The sequence below is a fragment of the Geosmithia morbida genome, assembly GCF_012550715.1.
Source record: "Geosmithia morbida isolate 1262 chromosome Unknown scaffold_17, whole genome shotgun sequence".
Lineage (NCBI taxonomy): Eukaryota > Fungi > Ascomycota > Sordariomycetes > Hypocreales > Bionectriaceae > Geosmithia > Geosmithia morbida.
The window spans coordinates 219706-235442 of record NW_023336204.1 but is presented as its reverse complement, the minus strand read 5'-3'; the positions used below and the strand labels follow the sequence as shown (position 1 = coordinate 235442).

General features: G+C 51.7%; 6 protein-coding genes across 6 annotated transcripts; 3 read left to right on the top strand and 3 right to left on the bottom strand.

The window, feature by feature from the left end:
• Nucleotides 1-201: 201 nt before the first annotated feature.
• GMORB2_3306 (Frag1/DRAM/Sfk1 family) lies at nt 202-1269 on the top strand (the record flags this gene model as incomplete). The annotated part of the gene is made up of 3 exons (XM_035465282.1): nt 202-231; nt 351-798; nt 893-1269. The coding sequence occupies 3 exons, from the start codon at nt 202-204 to the stop codon at nt 1267-1269; spliced, it is 855 nt and encodes a 284-aa protein (XP_035318831.1).
• Nucleotides 1270-2688: 1419 nt separating this feature from the next.
• GMORB2_3305 (uncharacterized protein) lies at nt 2689-3375 on the bottom strand (the record flags this gene model as incomplete). Its single annotated transcript, XM_035465281.1, has 1 exon — nt 2689-3375. The coding sequence occupies one exon, from the start codon at nt 3373-3375 to the stop codon at nt 2689-2691; it is 687 nt and encodes a 228-aa protein (XP_035318830.1).
• Nucleotides 3376-3585: 210 nt separating this feature from the next.
• On the bottom strand, nt 3586-5382 carry GMORB2_3304 (uncharacterized protein; the record flags this gene model as incomplete). The annotated part of the gene is made up of 2 exons (XM_035465280.1): nt 3586-5153; nt 5361-5382. 2 exons carry the CDS (start codon nt 5380-5382, stop codon nt 3586-3588), a joined length of 1590 nt encoding a protein of 529 aa, XP_035318829.1.
• A 2135-nt stretch (nt 5383-7517) lies between these two features.
• On the top strand, nt 7518-8664 carry GMORB2_3303 (tyrosine serine protein phosphatase; the record flags this gene model as incomplete). Its single annotated transcript, XM_035465279.1, has 5 exons — nt 7518-7606; nt 7661-7670; nt 7762-7868; nt 7918-8094; nt 8172-8664. 5 exons carry the CDS (start codon nt 7518-7520, stop codon nt 8662-8664), a joined length of 876 nt encoding a protein of 291 aa, XP_035318828.1.
• A 177-nt stretch (nt 8665-8841) lies between these two features.
• Nucleotides 8842-10210, bottom strand: GMORB2_3302 (tRNAThr (cytosine32-N3)-methyltransferase; the record flags this gene model as incomplete). Its single annotated transcript, XM_035465278.1, has 2 exons — nt 8842-9629; nt 9865-10210. Coding segments are annotated over 2 exons (1134 nt in total), but the record flags the coding sequence as incomplete, so codon positions are not given.
• A 490-nt stretch (nt 10211-10700) lies between these two features.
• GMORB2_3301 (ER membrane protein complex subunit 2) lies at nt 10701-11801 on the top strand (the record flags this gene model as incomplete). The annotated part of the gene is made up of 4 exons (XM_035465277.1): nt 10701-11078; nt 11137-11343; nt 11403-11552; nt 11655-11801. Coding segments are annotated over 4 exons (882 nt in total), but the record flags the coding sequence as incomplete, so codon positions are not given.
• Between the last annotated feature and the right edge of the window lie 3936 nt (nt 11802-15737).

Genomic DNA, 15737 nt, shown 5'->3' with positions numbered 1-15737 from the left:
TTTTATCCTGTGAAATATCCTAATTAATCCACATTGACTATCGCTCTTCACCTACCCACCCCCCTCCCCCTTCAAGGACCGATCGTCCGTCTCTATCCCTCCTGTTCTCTCTCTCCTTCCCTCTCTCTGACTCTCTCTCTCTCTTTCTCTCGTTCTGTCAGAGAGACTCATCTGAGGGCAACCTTGCCCCGCGTCGTCGCCATGGCTGTCAAAGGCGCCGTTTCCTACTGGGTGAGTAATCCTATATGCAACATGGCGGATCTCAATCCCCCTTCAAGAAGATCCCCTTCAAAGGCGACCCCCCTCGAGAAGGGCAGTCCCGTACCGTCCAACTGCCTAACAACTCCCAGTGGCTCCCCATCATAGCATGCGTCACTTGGACTGCCACCCTTTTGGGCATGATGCTCTGGTGGTTCGTCACTGTCCACCAAAAGGTCCTCGTCACCATGGACGGTCCCATGCCTCTCCCCTACATGAGTGACATTGGCGCCCTCTCCCTAAAGCCGCTCTTCATCGCGGGGTCTACCGTCACCGTCGTCGCCTTCAGCCTAGCCTTTGCCGCTGAGCGGTGGCTCCGTCACCGTGGCCGGCTCGCCCTCAACGTCTCCAAGAACGAGAAGATCCTCGCTGTCCTCGCCACCATTTTTGCCATCATAGGCTCCGCCGGCCTCATCCTCCTCACCGTTTTCGACACTTTGCGCCACCACACGCTGCACTACGCGTTTCTCGGAGTCTTTATCGGAGGCTTCATTATTTCGGCCATTTTTGTATGCTGGGAGTATCAACGTCTGGGTAGCAGTATGTCTTCTGCCTCCTCATATCTTGGCAAACAGAGGGACGGGTCGGAAGAGAAGACAAAGTGGGAAAAAATGAAGCTGACCTGGCATGACAGAATACCCCGAGTACCCTCTCCTCCGCGTCTCGTTCTTCATCAAGCTCGTCTTCATCTTCATCGAAGCCTCCCTCGTCATCGCATTCGGCGTCCTGACCTTGGTCGACGACCTGGTACACGCCGCCTACCTCGAATGGACCATCTCTTTCCTCTTCGGCTTCTACGCTCTCTCCTTCACCGTCGACCTGTGGCCCGCCCGCCGCACGAAGGAGCACATCAAGCGATTCACTCGACATGGCCAGTACTCGTCGAGCGAGATGGAGGAGGCAGTCGACATGCCCGACGGCTCGTATCCCCTCGGCACGCGAGCCAATCAGACGACTGTCACCGCCGCTGGCGCCAACGGTAGCCATACCCCTACAACGGCTAACTTTTGATCTTTCTGTCCGAAAATACAAAATCAATCTTCCCCCCCCCCCCCCCCAAAAAAAAAAAAACATCTACAATACAGCAAAACTTCCAATTCCTGGGAACCTTATGACAGACACGACACAATTTTCAAGAGAAGGGGAGAGAGGAACAAAATCTAGAGCGAAGTGGGAAAAAGAGCATTACATACAGGGCGGATTGTTGGCGTCCGTCTTGTTCCTGGGGTTGTCTGTTTTTACATACTTTTTTTCACCGCTGGGAGGGTTTATTTATACCCTTTTTTCGGGGGATGGGACACATTTTTTGTCCCTTATATGCACCGTCGATATCCTGCATTTTTCTTCCTTGCGCATACCATTCGTTTCATCCTTTTGGTTTCCTTTTTTTTGTGTATTCTATATTTTTAATACTTTCTTATTCCCCTACCTCTGTTTGGTTCCGGCCTTTTGCCAGGTCGAAAGATATATATACATGGGGAGAAAAGTCCAGATTTTATATATATGAGTATATATGGGTATATATACCGTGTCTGACAGTATCAATTGATATATCGGCTGACATTCTTGGGGATATACATCAGCGTATGAATACAGCACAGGCGCAAGGACAGATGAAAGGATGGCGCGAATATGACGCGAGCTCTTTTTTGTCCCCCCCCCCCCCCAGAACATCAATTTTGAAGCCGCGCTGAGCCGGATGGTCCAGACTGACAAGTACACGAAACTGCTGCATACATTGTCTTGGCAGTAGGAGGCCGAGGTTACACGCAGACATGGCATTAGTTTTGCTACTATCGTACAACTATTGCTACGAGTACTACTACTACTGTTGCTTACCTCATCGTAGATGATATTCATTCGAGTACGACGAGTGTGACAACTTGTCGAGCACAGCACCGAGTTGTAAATTGACGATGTAATCAACTCGGAAGTCAGACTTGTCACGTTGCCATATTTCCTCATTTCGACAACGGCAATAAACAGTACGAGTATGGCAATTGCCAAGCCAAAGAATAGCCAGATAATAATAACGAACCGGTGCCGGTCATTTCAGAGAAATTCTGTTTATGAAGGCCAATAAATATAAAAATACAAGAAAAGGGCAAGAAAGGAAAGGGGGAAAGACAAGACAACAGTTGATGAGCATACTATATTGTATATTACATCACATCATTGGCAACGAATGGCAAATAAGTCTAATCATACCCGTGTACTTTCCCTAAGTGCACATCTAGCCACCGTGATATGAATTAACAATCCAACTTGACCTGTCTGTGCAGCATACATGCATACCTTCATCCCCACATGACCCATATTGTACCCGATACCCGATACCCCCGATACCCTACCCCCAAAAAAGCAAACCCCCAACTCACAAAAAAATCAAGCAACACCGCGAAGAAAAAAAAAATCATAAGCAAAGAAAAACTAATCAATATCCTCGTGAAATCGAGAGTCCCTACTAGGACTCGGACTGACACTCATCCTCGATCCAGGCCCGCCAAGCGGTCTAGGAGGAGGCAACATGTCCACCGTGTCGTAGAAACGTTCCCTCTCCTGGTCTTGACCCCCTCCTACCTCTTCACTCTCGACGTCCCGGACCGAGCTGGCGATGCTCACCCCCTGGGAGTCTCTGCGTGCCCGGGAAGAAGTACCAGGAACACTAGGGGCACTAGACCTTCCCGACATGGCAACATCCCCCGTACTCCCGTTGTCCAGACTGGCCGCACTGGCGTTCGACTGGGAGGGACCTCTGGACCCGCCGCGCGCCCAGAAGAGACTCCTCCGCTTGTTGCTGCTCCTATCGCTCTTGTCGTCTGCTGCTGCCGCTGCCCCATCCGCCTTATCCTTGTCCGTGGTCTGATTATGGTGATACTGGTCAACCTCCTCGCCCGTAGGTCGTCCACGGGAGAAGCGGTTCCGGAGCCATCCTTTCACCTTGGACTTGGGGGAGCTCTGCTCCGTATCTTCCGGCTTCGCGTGCCCGTCGCCGTTCGTGTCAATGGCCGTCACCCTGTGGCCTGTCGAATGCTCGAATCCACCCGTTCCGGAGTGGAAACTCCGGTTCTCCGATGCGTTCGTCGATGCTGGCCCCTCGTGCGACTCCTGGGACATGTTGACGTCGCCGGCATTCACTCCAGAGTCATGCTTCGATCCGTGCTTTGCTTCTCTAGCTAGCCTCTTCTTCTGAGCCACTTCGGCTTTTTCTTGCTCCTTCTTGGCTCTCTCTTCTTCTTTTTCCTTGTGTCGCCTAAGCTTGTCTTCTTCTGTAGAGCATGTTAGCTTGTGTTACTTTCTTTTCATCATCCTCATATCTGCGTCCTCTCATGCTTGCGTCAAGAACTTGCCTCGAATCTTCTTGTTAAACTCCTTGGCTTCACGCTCCCGCTCCTTCTGCCTCGCCAATTCTCCCTTTCTAGCATCCTCCTCGGCCTTGAGCGTGGCCAGACGCTCCCGTTCCTTCTCGGCCTTTTCATTCAGGTCGTCGAGCACGGGTTGCATCCTCATGGCGGCAATGGCATCAATCTGCTCCTGGTCCATGAACATGCCGCCGCCAAGATCCCGCCTGTCCTTGTCCTGGTCGCTGCTCGACACGATGCGGTTCTTGGCCGCGTCGTGGACCTTGGTGCCCCAATCCTTTGACAGGGAAGGGCTGACCATTCCCGTCTCGGAAAAGACCTTTTCGTCCATGTCCTGCAAGCGGGCCTTGACATTGCGCTGGGCTGCGGCGAGGAGGGCGTCGCGGTCATTCTCACGCTTCGTCTCGTCGACCTCGGTGAGCTTGTTGGAGAACATGGACATTTGCTGGCGAATCCTCTCCGACTCGCGGCGGTCGCTGACGTAGTCGTCCGAATTCTTGCGCCGCAATCTGTGGGAGACGGAAAAGTGCCTTTTCGGCATCTTGGGGTTGCCGTAGTACTCTTGCATATCACGGTTCCGGGTATAGCTGTTGTCGAGCTTTGCCAGTCGGTCTTGAGCCTGCCTGTATGCGGCATCCTGGAGGTTCGTGTACGGCGGTGCTTGCGAGCTGTTTCCGCTATCGCCGCCGTTGTCGTTCCCCTGTGCTTGCTGCAGCGTGTACATCTTCCTGGCCATCTCGATAGCAGACAAGCGAAGACGGTCCGTGTTCTTCTGCTCGTCAATCTCGAGCTTGACCTTTGGATTCGATGTGAACATGTTGCGGGTCATTGTAGTCACGGGGACAGCACCGGTATCTTCGATGGATGCCTTGGACATGACTGACGACCTATGCGCGATGGAGGCTCCGTCGAGTGCGTTGGAATATGCCCTGGAGTGGGTGGAAGCTGGTTTTGCAGATCCGCCCGCGGTCGGCGTCGAGGTTGATCGAGGGCGGGCCGAGGCCATGGCCCCCTTGGCGGCAGCCAGTGAGCGGTCGGCGTCGGATATGGACGACGACGCACGTGAGACTTGGGCAGACAGTGACCTGTTGGTGTTAAAGGCCTGTGTGGCAGCCGTGTTCCCGGGCGAGAGGTTGTTGCTGGACCTGGGAGTTGAGCGAATGGCATGGAAGGCCTGGGTGGCTGCCGAAGTACCCCAGCCCTCGTGCTGATCACGCGTGCTCGACGAGTTTGATGACTGGTGCTTGAGGGCTGAGCTTGCTGATCCTACAGCGAGGAGAGCAGCCTGGTGGCCCGCAGACTCAGAAGACGGCGTCGAGGTTGAACTCTTCCTGGCGTCTCTGGAGAGAACGGCAGCGGCCGAGGCAGACGAGAGCTGGTCGGACTTGGTCATGTCGGCAGATTTGCTATGGCTGTGCCAGCCGAGGGTAGCCGCGGCGCCGGCAGCGGCACCATCAGACGGGAGACCGCTTGACGGGAAGCTTGGAAGGTCCCGAGGGTCGGCGTAAGTGAGGCGACGGCCGGAATTACTGACTGTTTTCCCGGGCAGAGGAAGGCGTTGTCAGCGGAACGGGGTCCATCTGGATGATATTACAAAATATGACGTGGGGGTGAGTTTTTGATTGACAGGGGTGCGTGGGTGCGTGGGTGCCACATGGGGAGGGGGAGGGGAAGAGAGCGACAGACACGGGACATGACCTGACGCAAGGCGCAAGGATAATCCGTAAATCGAGTACGTACCTGATGATGTGGCTTCAGCCATGATGAATGGTGGCTGTAGAGGTGAGGAGCAAGAAAGACGGTGGTGAGAAAAAGGAAGCGTTACGACGTTGATAGACGAAAATACGTCTGTCGCCGATCCCCCGCTACTTCTCGACGGCGACAGCGATAAGCTCTTGGTATCGGACGCCCCAGGGGTCCTTGATCGACTGTCGAATTATCCAACAAGGCACGGATCGGTAAGGTGGTTTTCCGTTGGCCCAAGGGTCCCGTTCTGCGGAAGAAAGGTCCGGGTTGATTCTGTCGGGAACGGCAGAGGTGTGGTCACTGGTCAGAGGGGGGAAGACTGAGACCAGGTCTGGGTGAGATGGCCTGATTCAAGAAACAGAATGGGATAGCAGTTTAACCAGCCACCTTATTATCGAGTGGATGGCGGGCGATGGGGAAGGAAAAGTAGGGGCACAAGTATCAGGCGTCAGCACCGGAATGACCCAAGATATGAGAATGTCATGGTTGAGGGGATGGATGATGTGTTGATAAAAGTGGCCTTGGGGGAAGATGAAAGTGCATAACTACTAATATGGCACTAGCAGTATTATCGGTGCAGGCAGTTCTCTATAGTGAGGATTACATACCACTCAGTGCCTCGCACTCCAAGGATCGAAAAGGATAACCCAGTTGGCCCTGTCGTCATCGCCTCAGATGGCTTTCTTGGCAATTTTCCCTGGTCCGGGGGGGCCTGTCTCGTTTACGTCACGGAGATCTACTCGTAAGCTAATACAGAGAGAGGCAAACAAGGTGGATTATAGTCCATGATCCCGGATGTGTCGAGTCTAGTATTATACCTGTGCTAACATTCTTCTGTCAGTACGAGTATCAACACCACCACTATTCCATTCTCTCCATAGATAACGTATTATTGGCTATCTATTGAAAATACTTTCAATAAAATGTGTTTGCCTGACTTGGATTATTGTGGGTTGGGCGTTGGATGTTAGGCCGTGACACTGGACTGCCACATAAAGTACTTTGTCGAGCGAGCATAAGAGCAAGAGCGAATACAGGCACAGGTCGCGACTGCCCATCACATCGTGCACCGCTTCGGTGACTAGCACTGCCTAAGTATCCAGGTATATTAAACGCTATTAATTGCTACGGGGAACGGAGTGACAGTATTACTGTATCGGACTGTACGGAGTATACTAATCACAGGTACTAACTATTACCACTAGCCAACCTGATCGTGTACGAGTATGTTCCAGAGTCTATCGAGCATGAGTAATCTACACATGTACACAAGTAGGCCCAATGACCTGTTAGGTACTTGTAGTCAGTATCTGTACTATCCGAGGTGCCCGAGCCAGTGATGCCCTCAGCTAACCCCCCTCAGCTGACTGCACTATTACCTCGACTGTACCCATTGCTACAGTAGTAATCTGTACAGATCACTTGTACTTCTAATCTGTAGAGTATTCACCATTCATCGTCCTCGCTTGCCATCATCACGTCGCTCTGCCTCTTTTACATATTACGTACCATATGATCAACAGTCACCCCATGGCATATAAGTGTGATTCACAGCTATCAAAAAAAAAAAAAAATATGCAACCAAACCATCATCCCACATGTTTGCATCATTTCCTCTCTCCCTCCTGTGAACTGCTAAGAATGCCATCTTCTCCGTCGCCGAGGAGATCAAGGGTCTGAGTCATGTTTGCGCTTGGGGGGGGGGGGGAGGAGTCTTTTAGCATCTAATATCATCACGGATAGAATACAAGTAGAAGTAGCACTTTTCTCTTCCAAAACTTCAAAGCACTATCATTATTTAGCACTGAACTTAATAGCGCTGCACACTCTTGAATTGAGTTCATTCATCAACCATATATGCAACTTTTCCTATTCCCCATCATCAGACAATTCCAATGTTTTTTTTTTAATCAACCGTCTTAATAATTATTATTTACCTCTTCCGTTTCCACTTCTACTCTTCTTACTTCCTTGCTGTACATACGTAGGGTAGGCAAAGTAGCACAGAGGGATGAGATGAAGCTGATCCTCTGCTCCATCACTCCTCGTAGTAGAGAACAACGTAATCCACTTTAACAAAAGTAAAAAACTACACACCGACGAGGGTGAACTCATCGTCAAGAAGTGAAAAATACACCAAAGGGAGTAACAATGGCATCGACGGATCCTCTCAAGGTCCCTGAAAAGGTGGCCAACTTTCGTGATGTCGGCCATACAATCAACGAATACCTCGGAGAAAGGTATGTCGACATGTCTCCTCCCCCTCCAGGACCATCGCATAATTGACGGTCAAGGGAAACAGACGTATGCGTGAGGGACTCTTCTACCGCTCAGCCAGACTAGGTAACGATATATATCATGTTTTACCACCATTAGCAATGACATAACGAAGTAGTCGACTGACAGTCCCCCCCCCCCCCCTTTAGACGACGCCACGCCTCACGATCGTCACCTCATCCTACATGACCTAGGCATCACCAACGTCGTCGACCTGCGAACAAAGTAAACCGCCCTCCCCCCTCTCTTATATCAAATGTCTTACACCCCCAAGGTCCGAACAGATCGTCCAAGAACGCAAGCACAAAGCCAAGGCTGCTGCCACCGCCCTGTCGGAGCAGACCATGATCGAACCTCTTCACATCCAGGGGATACAGTACCATGAGATCAAGGTTATCGGTCGTCGATACGAACGACATCTCCTGAGTCAACTGTCCTGGTGGAATTACATGTACTTCATCACTCTCTTCATCGTCGAGCACGCCAAGCTGACCCGGCAAAATTGAAAACCAAAAAAAAAAAAAAAAGCGAATTCCTGTTCCTCTACATCCTCGGTTTCCGCCAACACGCCATCCGCATCATAGGCCAACAGGTCCTCACGCCCAACGGGCTCTTCGGCATAGCCCGCGGCGTGATGGAGCACTCGGGCGCCGAGATACGCGACGTCCTGACGCTGTACGCCTCGCCCTCCACGCTGCCCAGTATCGTCCACTGCACCCTGGGCAAAGACCGCACCGGCCTCGTCTGCGCCCTCGTCCTCATGATCCTCGGTTTGCCCCATCGCGCCATCGAGCACGACTATTTCCTCACCGACTCCCACCTGCGAGATCAGCGTGAGGCAAGGGCCCACGAGAATGAGATGGTCGGCCTGCCTAGGGAGTGGGCTGGCACCGACAAGAATATGATTGTCGACATTCAGACTCACCTGGATACCACGTATGGTGGGCTGGATAAGTATCTTGACGGCATTGGCTTCACAAAGGCCGATAGACAACTTGTGCGGGACACATTGCTTTACTAGAGCAGTCTGCGTAGTATGTACGGGGGGAGAGGACACGATACTAAAGCATTGGTTCTTTTTTTGGATGAAATTTTACTTTTTGTTCCCTTCTCGTTAAGTAGATTTTAACTTTTTTTGCTTTGTCTTTGTGCTTTTTATATTCGTTGAATAGATTTCTGCTTTGTGTTCGGCAATGGCCTATTTCTTTCGGAAACGGCCTTGCAACCAGCAGCGATACATCTTCTTCTCCTCCTTCCGGTTGATGAGTAGCCGATTATCGGTACCGAGATTCTCAACCTCGAACTTAGGAGTGAAATCGCCTGCTAGTGCTCGGCCGTTGTTGCTGTCGACCTGCTGCTCATCACCGTCACGTTGAGGGGTGTGGCCACACCAGATACCTGCGAGCTCATCCTTGTCAAAAAAGTAGACGCGCGTGCCGTCACCGCGAATGTAGAAATTCTCTTCCAGATAACGTCCCTTGCGGAAGCGCACCTGGGCGAGGTCACCTCTTCCATAGTCGCGGAAGCAGACCAGCCCGCCTGGTTTCAGCACGCGGTGGACGTTGTCGACCGCCCGGGCCCACTGGTCGGGCGACAAGGCCGAGAATATGAAAATGAGGATGGCCACGTCTACGGAGCCCTCTTCCAGCCCGGGCGGCAGGCTGTCGCTCGCCACATCCCACACATCGGCCTGTATGTGCTTCGTGTCGTACGCCGCGTTATTGCGCATGACCTCTACGGCTGTCTTGGAGAAGTCGCACGCATGAATTTTAAGCTGCGGGTTGTTGTTGTTGGCCAGCACGGGGAAGGCAGTGTTACCGGCGCCAGCGCCAATCTCTAGCAGGACCATGGGACCAGCGTCTTCCTTGGTTGCCTCAGCCAACACGGGAAACTCTTGCTGTAGCCATTTTCTGTTCTTGAAGAAGTTGGACGTGTTGTTCTTGTAGAATAAATTCCACCACTTTTCTGGGTTGGAATTGAATCTGCCTATTGGTGACTTGTGTTAGTAGCCAAGTTCTTGTTTCTCGAGTAATGTGATGAGAGAATGAAAAGTGGAGATAAAGTGTGCCAAATCAGATGGGAGCGAAAGAATTGAAGGTATAGCTTTGTCATCAGGTATCAGATGAACTATGCATTGGTTGGTGTATCATCACGTAAGGCATGTCATGTATGTGCGGTTGACAAAACGGAAAGACAGAAGTGAAGTGGAAGATGAACATACTCTTGTCAAAGTCGGAGACGGGAGATTGACGTTGCATCTCGTATTGCTTCTCAGCATACTCCTTGTATACGTCATCAGTCTCGACGTGATCCCAGGCGTTGAACTCGTAGACATTATCTCCCGCCTCCAGGTACCGGCTTCCAAACTGGAAGGGATCGGATCGCTTGAGGTTGTTAGACGGGTCATGCGACCTGTGTGGAGGAAGCTCCTCCTTGTTGCTCTGTGAAACAGCCTGGGTCTTGACCTCGGGCTTCTCCTCCTCCTTCTCCTCCCCCTTCTGTCCCTCAACTTTTGGGGACGCCATCTCTTCGGCAGGAGGAGAAGCAGCCGCAGCAGGGCTATCCTCGGCTACAGACATTTCAGTGCTTTGTTTCACGGTAGAATCCAAACATTCCCCCTGTAATTCCCGGTAGGAAAGAACCAGGAAGGGGAGAGTCTCGTGATACACAAAGGAAAAGAAAGTCTTGCACCGCAGTCCTGTGGGCAGCTGGAAAAAGTTGGAATATATGAAGAAAAGGAAAGAAAAGTTGGAAAAAAAATTCATCGCTAGAAAATTTATGGTGGGGGGGAGTCTAAGCTAGGAGCTGAGTGGGTGGATTCGGAAATCCGGAAGACTGATTGTTCCGATCCAAGTTAGCTTGGTGGTCTTCAGAGTTGCTCCGGGGTGCGTGGGGGCCAATCACTGAGCGGCAGCGCAAGGCCTCATCATTGACACCCGCAAGCTCCCAGACGACAATTTGATAATGCATAGTTACGAACATTACGAGTAATATCACGACCTCTGTATCCCGCTCCCAGCCTGCATCCGAGAACTGTCATTGGTATACTCTAACGCAATGGCTCCCTCCCTCACACAACCCCAGGGCCAGCTCTCGGCCGCTGACGCCCTTCACTTGGCCCAGCAGGCCCCGTCCATCCTACGCAGCAACCCGAGAGCTATATCGTCGTCGCCGCTGTCATCCCTCTTCTCCGCTAAAGAGAGCCCCGAGCTCTGGGTTATCTACAATAACCTGATGCTGTCATGCCTGCGCGCCGGTGACGACGAGGCGGCCTCCGAATGTCTGGAGCGTTTGCTGCTGCGGTTCGGCCCCCACAACGAGCGCATCATGGCCCTCAAGGGTCTGGCCAAGGAGGCTACTGCGGAGAATGAGTCTGAACTGCAAGAGGTCCTGAAGGACTATGAGGTCATCTTGCGCGAGAATGCGGCCAACATTGTGAGTGTAGCCGGGAAAACGAGGAAAGAAGAACCAAGCTGATGATATGATATAACAGCCCGTTGCTAAGCGGAAAGTCGCCCTGCTGAAATCAATGGGCAGGATCAACGATGCGACGACGGCCTTGACGGCCCTCCTCGACTACGCTCCCATCGACGCGGAGGCGTGGGCAGAATTGTCAGACTTGTACCTTTCTCAAGGGCTGTACTCGCAGGCCATCTACGCTCTCGAGGAGGTTCTTGTCCTGGCACCAAATGCCTGGAATGTATGTTTCCCTCTCCACCCCTTCTCATAGCACATGAATCTGATAGAAAGAACGCATAGCTGCACGCAAAGTTGGCCGAAGTCCTGTTTATGGCAGCCAACACGTCGGGTGACTCACACCAGGGATACCTAGCCGAGTCTCTCAAGCGTTTCTGTCGAAGCATAGAGCTGTGCGACGACTACCTACGGGGATACTATGGACTGAAAAAGGTAATAATCACCCAGAACCCAACCACCATTGTCTTCCCGTTTCCCGTTTCCCGCGTCTCGTATGTTTAGCGCCTAACATTGTTCTCTTCCCTACGAAAAAAGGTGACGGATCAGATCCTCGAGGCTTCTGCGGCAGGCAACGGCGGAAAGAACGTTAAGAAACAGACCGAAGAAGGGAGATTCGAAATCCCCAACAGGATAAAGGTCGAGAAACTCAACCAAGCTGCGACGAACAAGCTGGCCGAGATTGTGCGGAGGAATTCGGCGGGGGAGAAGCGCTGGCAGGGCTACGATGCTGGTGAGATTGCCGCCGCGAGGGATCTCCTAGACAGGTCAACTCTGTCGGTGGAGCGATGATGAGTTGGCTCTCTTTCTCTCTCTCTCTCTCTCTCTCTCTCTCTTTCTCTCTTTCTCTATCGGACGATGGAGGGCACATGCGTGGGATAAGAATAATGATTTATATATACACCCTCTCCCTCCAAGTTGTAGGCAAACTGTGTATCCACACCATACAAATACACAAAAAAGAAAAAAAAGAGAACTCGAAAGGTGTGGGGAGGGTTAGCAGGGAAGAGGGGGTTGGGAGGGTCCCATGTCTATATGTTGGCATGCAATGAAAGTAGCGCACTCGTATGTACAAGACATGGCGATGCGTGGAAGAGAAAAATGCATCTTGGGAGAAGGAGGGGGGCTCCTTTCTCCCACCGATTTTTTTCTTTTTTTTTTAAAAAAAAATAAAAAATCAACGAATCTTCTAGAGATATATGGCGGGTATTGGAAATGGATTTCTCGCCCCCCTGTCTTTCTCTTTCTTGGCTTACGTCGTACGGTAATATGAGTTGGATTGGGGGCAAACCTCCAACACTGCTACAGCCTACAACTCAGCAAACGGCTAATAATAACATGTTTCCACGTGTCTGTGTCCCCCATCGGGTAGTCTTTTTGGCCTTGTATTACTTGGCTGACGACGAAACGAAAAGGAGACAAAATCTGGTCTTGTTTCACATTTTGCTCGTTTGCTTTCCAGACTACGACTACTCGTGCTGCTTGAAGCGGTTCTAGTACTATCACTACTACAGTCAGTACATGTACGTGGCAAACGCCATGTTCCAAGAACAATCCAGGACCCCTGGTTGGGCAGTGGGTGCGCTCAACGTTGGGCACTCACTGCGCATTACCGTACAAGCATACATGCATGTACATGATATTGCACATGTTGATACTGCAGACTACATGTACATGTACAGCTGCAACAGCCGATAGGAGAGCCTTTGGAGCCCTATCTGATGCCTTGCTCACATCTCAAGCTCTGGGCCAACTCACGCGCGTTTCGTTGCAACTGTCTGTCGCCCTCGTGCTGTACTGCCCAGCCACTCGTATCCGGTGGTGCCTGGGGGACATCATGTACGAGTACTCGTACGGTAATCTGGGCTGTCTGTCCTGCATCGCAACGCATCGTTGACCGGCATAGTCATCGAATCACATAGTCACATCGTCTCTTGTCTTGTGTCCTTTTCATCCAATCTAGGGCCAAGCCCTGCCATGAAAGCAGCAGGGAAGGAGGAAGGTCCGACGTCGATGGGGAAGGGGGTAGGGGAGGACAAATCATCATGTCCGCCAGCTCCTCAGGTCCCATCCGAAAGATGTGCACCGATTGTTCCGTAGCAGCGAAACATAGAAATCCAGTGTTAACATCCATCGTTGTCAGCATTCAGGCCACCCCTTTCTACTACGAGAAGTACTCGTAAGAGAGAAGCAAACAAAGGATGAGTCAAAGGGGTGAGAGAATAATAGTATGACATCTAGGGGCATTGGGCCGCAATGACGGAGCTCTGGGCGCTTACGCGAAAGGTAAAACCCTAGAGAGAGGTCAATTGCTTGGCTGGCAGTGCAAAAGTAAGGCTCGCGACATAACAGGCTGGCTCTAGGAAGAGAAATTAGTCACCGCAAAAAAAAGGGCTCCGTTGGTGAGAATATAAGATCTGGAGAGAGTGCCCTCATGGAACAATGCCCTCTTCTCCTCTTCTGCCTGACCATACATAACTCGTGTGTTGCTGCCTTGCCGGATTTCCTATTTCTTTCGACAAGACTGCTGTTATTCTGTGCTTGTCAGATCTCACATATATCGTGCCCGGCTACGTGCAGCTCTCAAAAAGAGCCGCCACACTTTGCCCACCTCAGGATACCTTACCCTCTTGACCATGCCGTGTTGCCCCAGGATTCAAGAACCATCATCACGAACCAGGAAGAGACATACCGCACTGGACAGGATCCCAGGAGTTTTGCCACAGGAGACACTGCCAACTTGATCACAGTTGCCAGGATCAGGAAGCAGTTGACAAGCCCGTCGACGAGCCAATTGCTCTCAAGTTGTTACACTTGATTTTTTCTTCTTCTTTTTCTTCTTCTTTCTTTCTTCCTCTTCCTTTCTCCTCTTCTTTTGTTACATATTTCCAACGGATAGGAACCCCGATTGTCTTTTGTGTGTCATATTTCATTTACTGGACACAGGCCCGTATCTCTCAAAGGTTCCATCCGTGGGAGCTGCCAGAGAAACTTTTCAGTGGCCCGTTGCAGGAAATTGACTGCTGGCCTTGCATTGGTGTACGCATCTCTCAAACCAAAAGTCGTACCAGGACGGATACATCCATTTTTTGCTTTGTGTGTTGTCACTCGCACCTTGTCCCGTGAGCCTGTTGTCGAGACGGGACAGTTTCAGAGGTGCAATTGTGGCTGACCATCGAGAAAAGACGATAGGTCTTTCCAAGCTTGACTTCTCGTGCTGCTCATCATTAGCTTTGTAAGTACACAATGCCTCTCTTTGCTGTCTCTCGCATCAATCCATCGTTATTTATTCCCTCCACACGGTCAATGGGCCGGTGTAGTATGCGTGTACGCATCGACAGCAAGCAAGTGCTTGTGGTTGGCCCGATGCATTCCTGGCCAATTCGTGGCCAGGCAACCAGACGCTGCGCGGGCGTAGATGCGTCCCACTCACGCATATACGTCTCGTAAAGGCTGCAGGGGAGGAGTGAGCAAGCAGGTTCGAGGTTGTGTTGTCGTTGAATGTCCCCATATTGCTGCTTCACCGCCAATCTCGCCTGCCTCTCTTTTTTTCTGCCGCTCGAGGTTGTCAGGCGGACACAGCAGCTTGTCTCCTGCCGCATCTTTTCTTTCTGGTTATGGTTGTGCATGGAAGGTGCATGCTTTTTGGTGGGCTCTCACTGGTGGCTCTCGCTCAGCTTGGCTGGGCTGCTACTTAACACTGCTTTTCGGTTTCCTGGGCCAACTCACGGTGACTCACGGCGGTGCCGATCGGGAAAGGAGCGGGGGTGTGTGCTGTACGAGTAGCCTGAGGCCTGTAGTACAGTGTATGTGTACCTCGGGTGAGCACCCCTCTCACTGCTCAGTGGGCACTGGGCAGGTGGGCTTGATCACGGCTCTTGGACGCTATACAGGCTGGCATTCCAGTGGCTTGCCACTAGCCCCTAGCACCTGACAGCACCGCTTCTTCCCTGGGGCCCGGCGCGACCCGTACGCCTCACCTGGCACCGGTGCAAACCCAAAAGGAAGTGAGGGAGGGAGCAGCCCGCAAGCAAGGGAGAGTGAGAGCCCAAAGAGGGCAAGAGCCAGAACCAAAACATTGGACCTCTGTCAACACCAAAAACCGTTAAAAACATTATTTACGACGACGACTACAACAACAACATCGACAACGGCAGACCGTCAACCTCCCCATTCGTATTTTCTTACCTCTTCTTACTCAATCGGCATTTGCAGCCAAGAGGCCCAGCCGCCAGGACCATCCGTTAGGCCCACCATCATCATCTGCTTTCGAAACATATTCATCGTTATCGTCCCGATCTAACCTTTTTACCTTTACCGCAGACGTCTATCCTACCCAGTTCTCGGTTCGCTGCACAGCCTAGGCAGACAGCCAACCCAACCATCCCGCCGTCCATCAATCCTCCCCGCCTCACCAACTTCATCGTCAGCACCAAAAAAAAAAAGACCCGCAAGTAGAATAAATATTACCACCCACTCCGGCTGGCTCGCACATCTATCGAACCCGACCATCTCAACGACTGTCACAGATAGTGACTCCGCCCTTCACAACCCCTCACCCTCATCTCGCCTCCCTGTCCATTGATTAGGGCTTCTGCGACGTTGTCCGACAACCTCTCG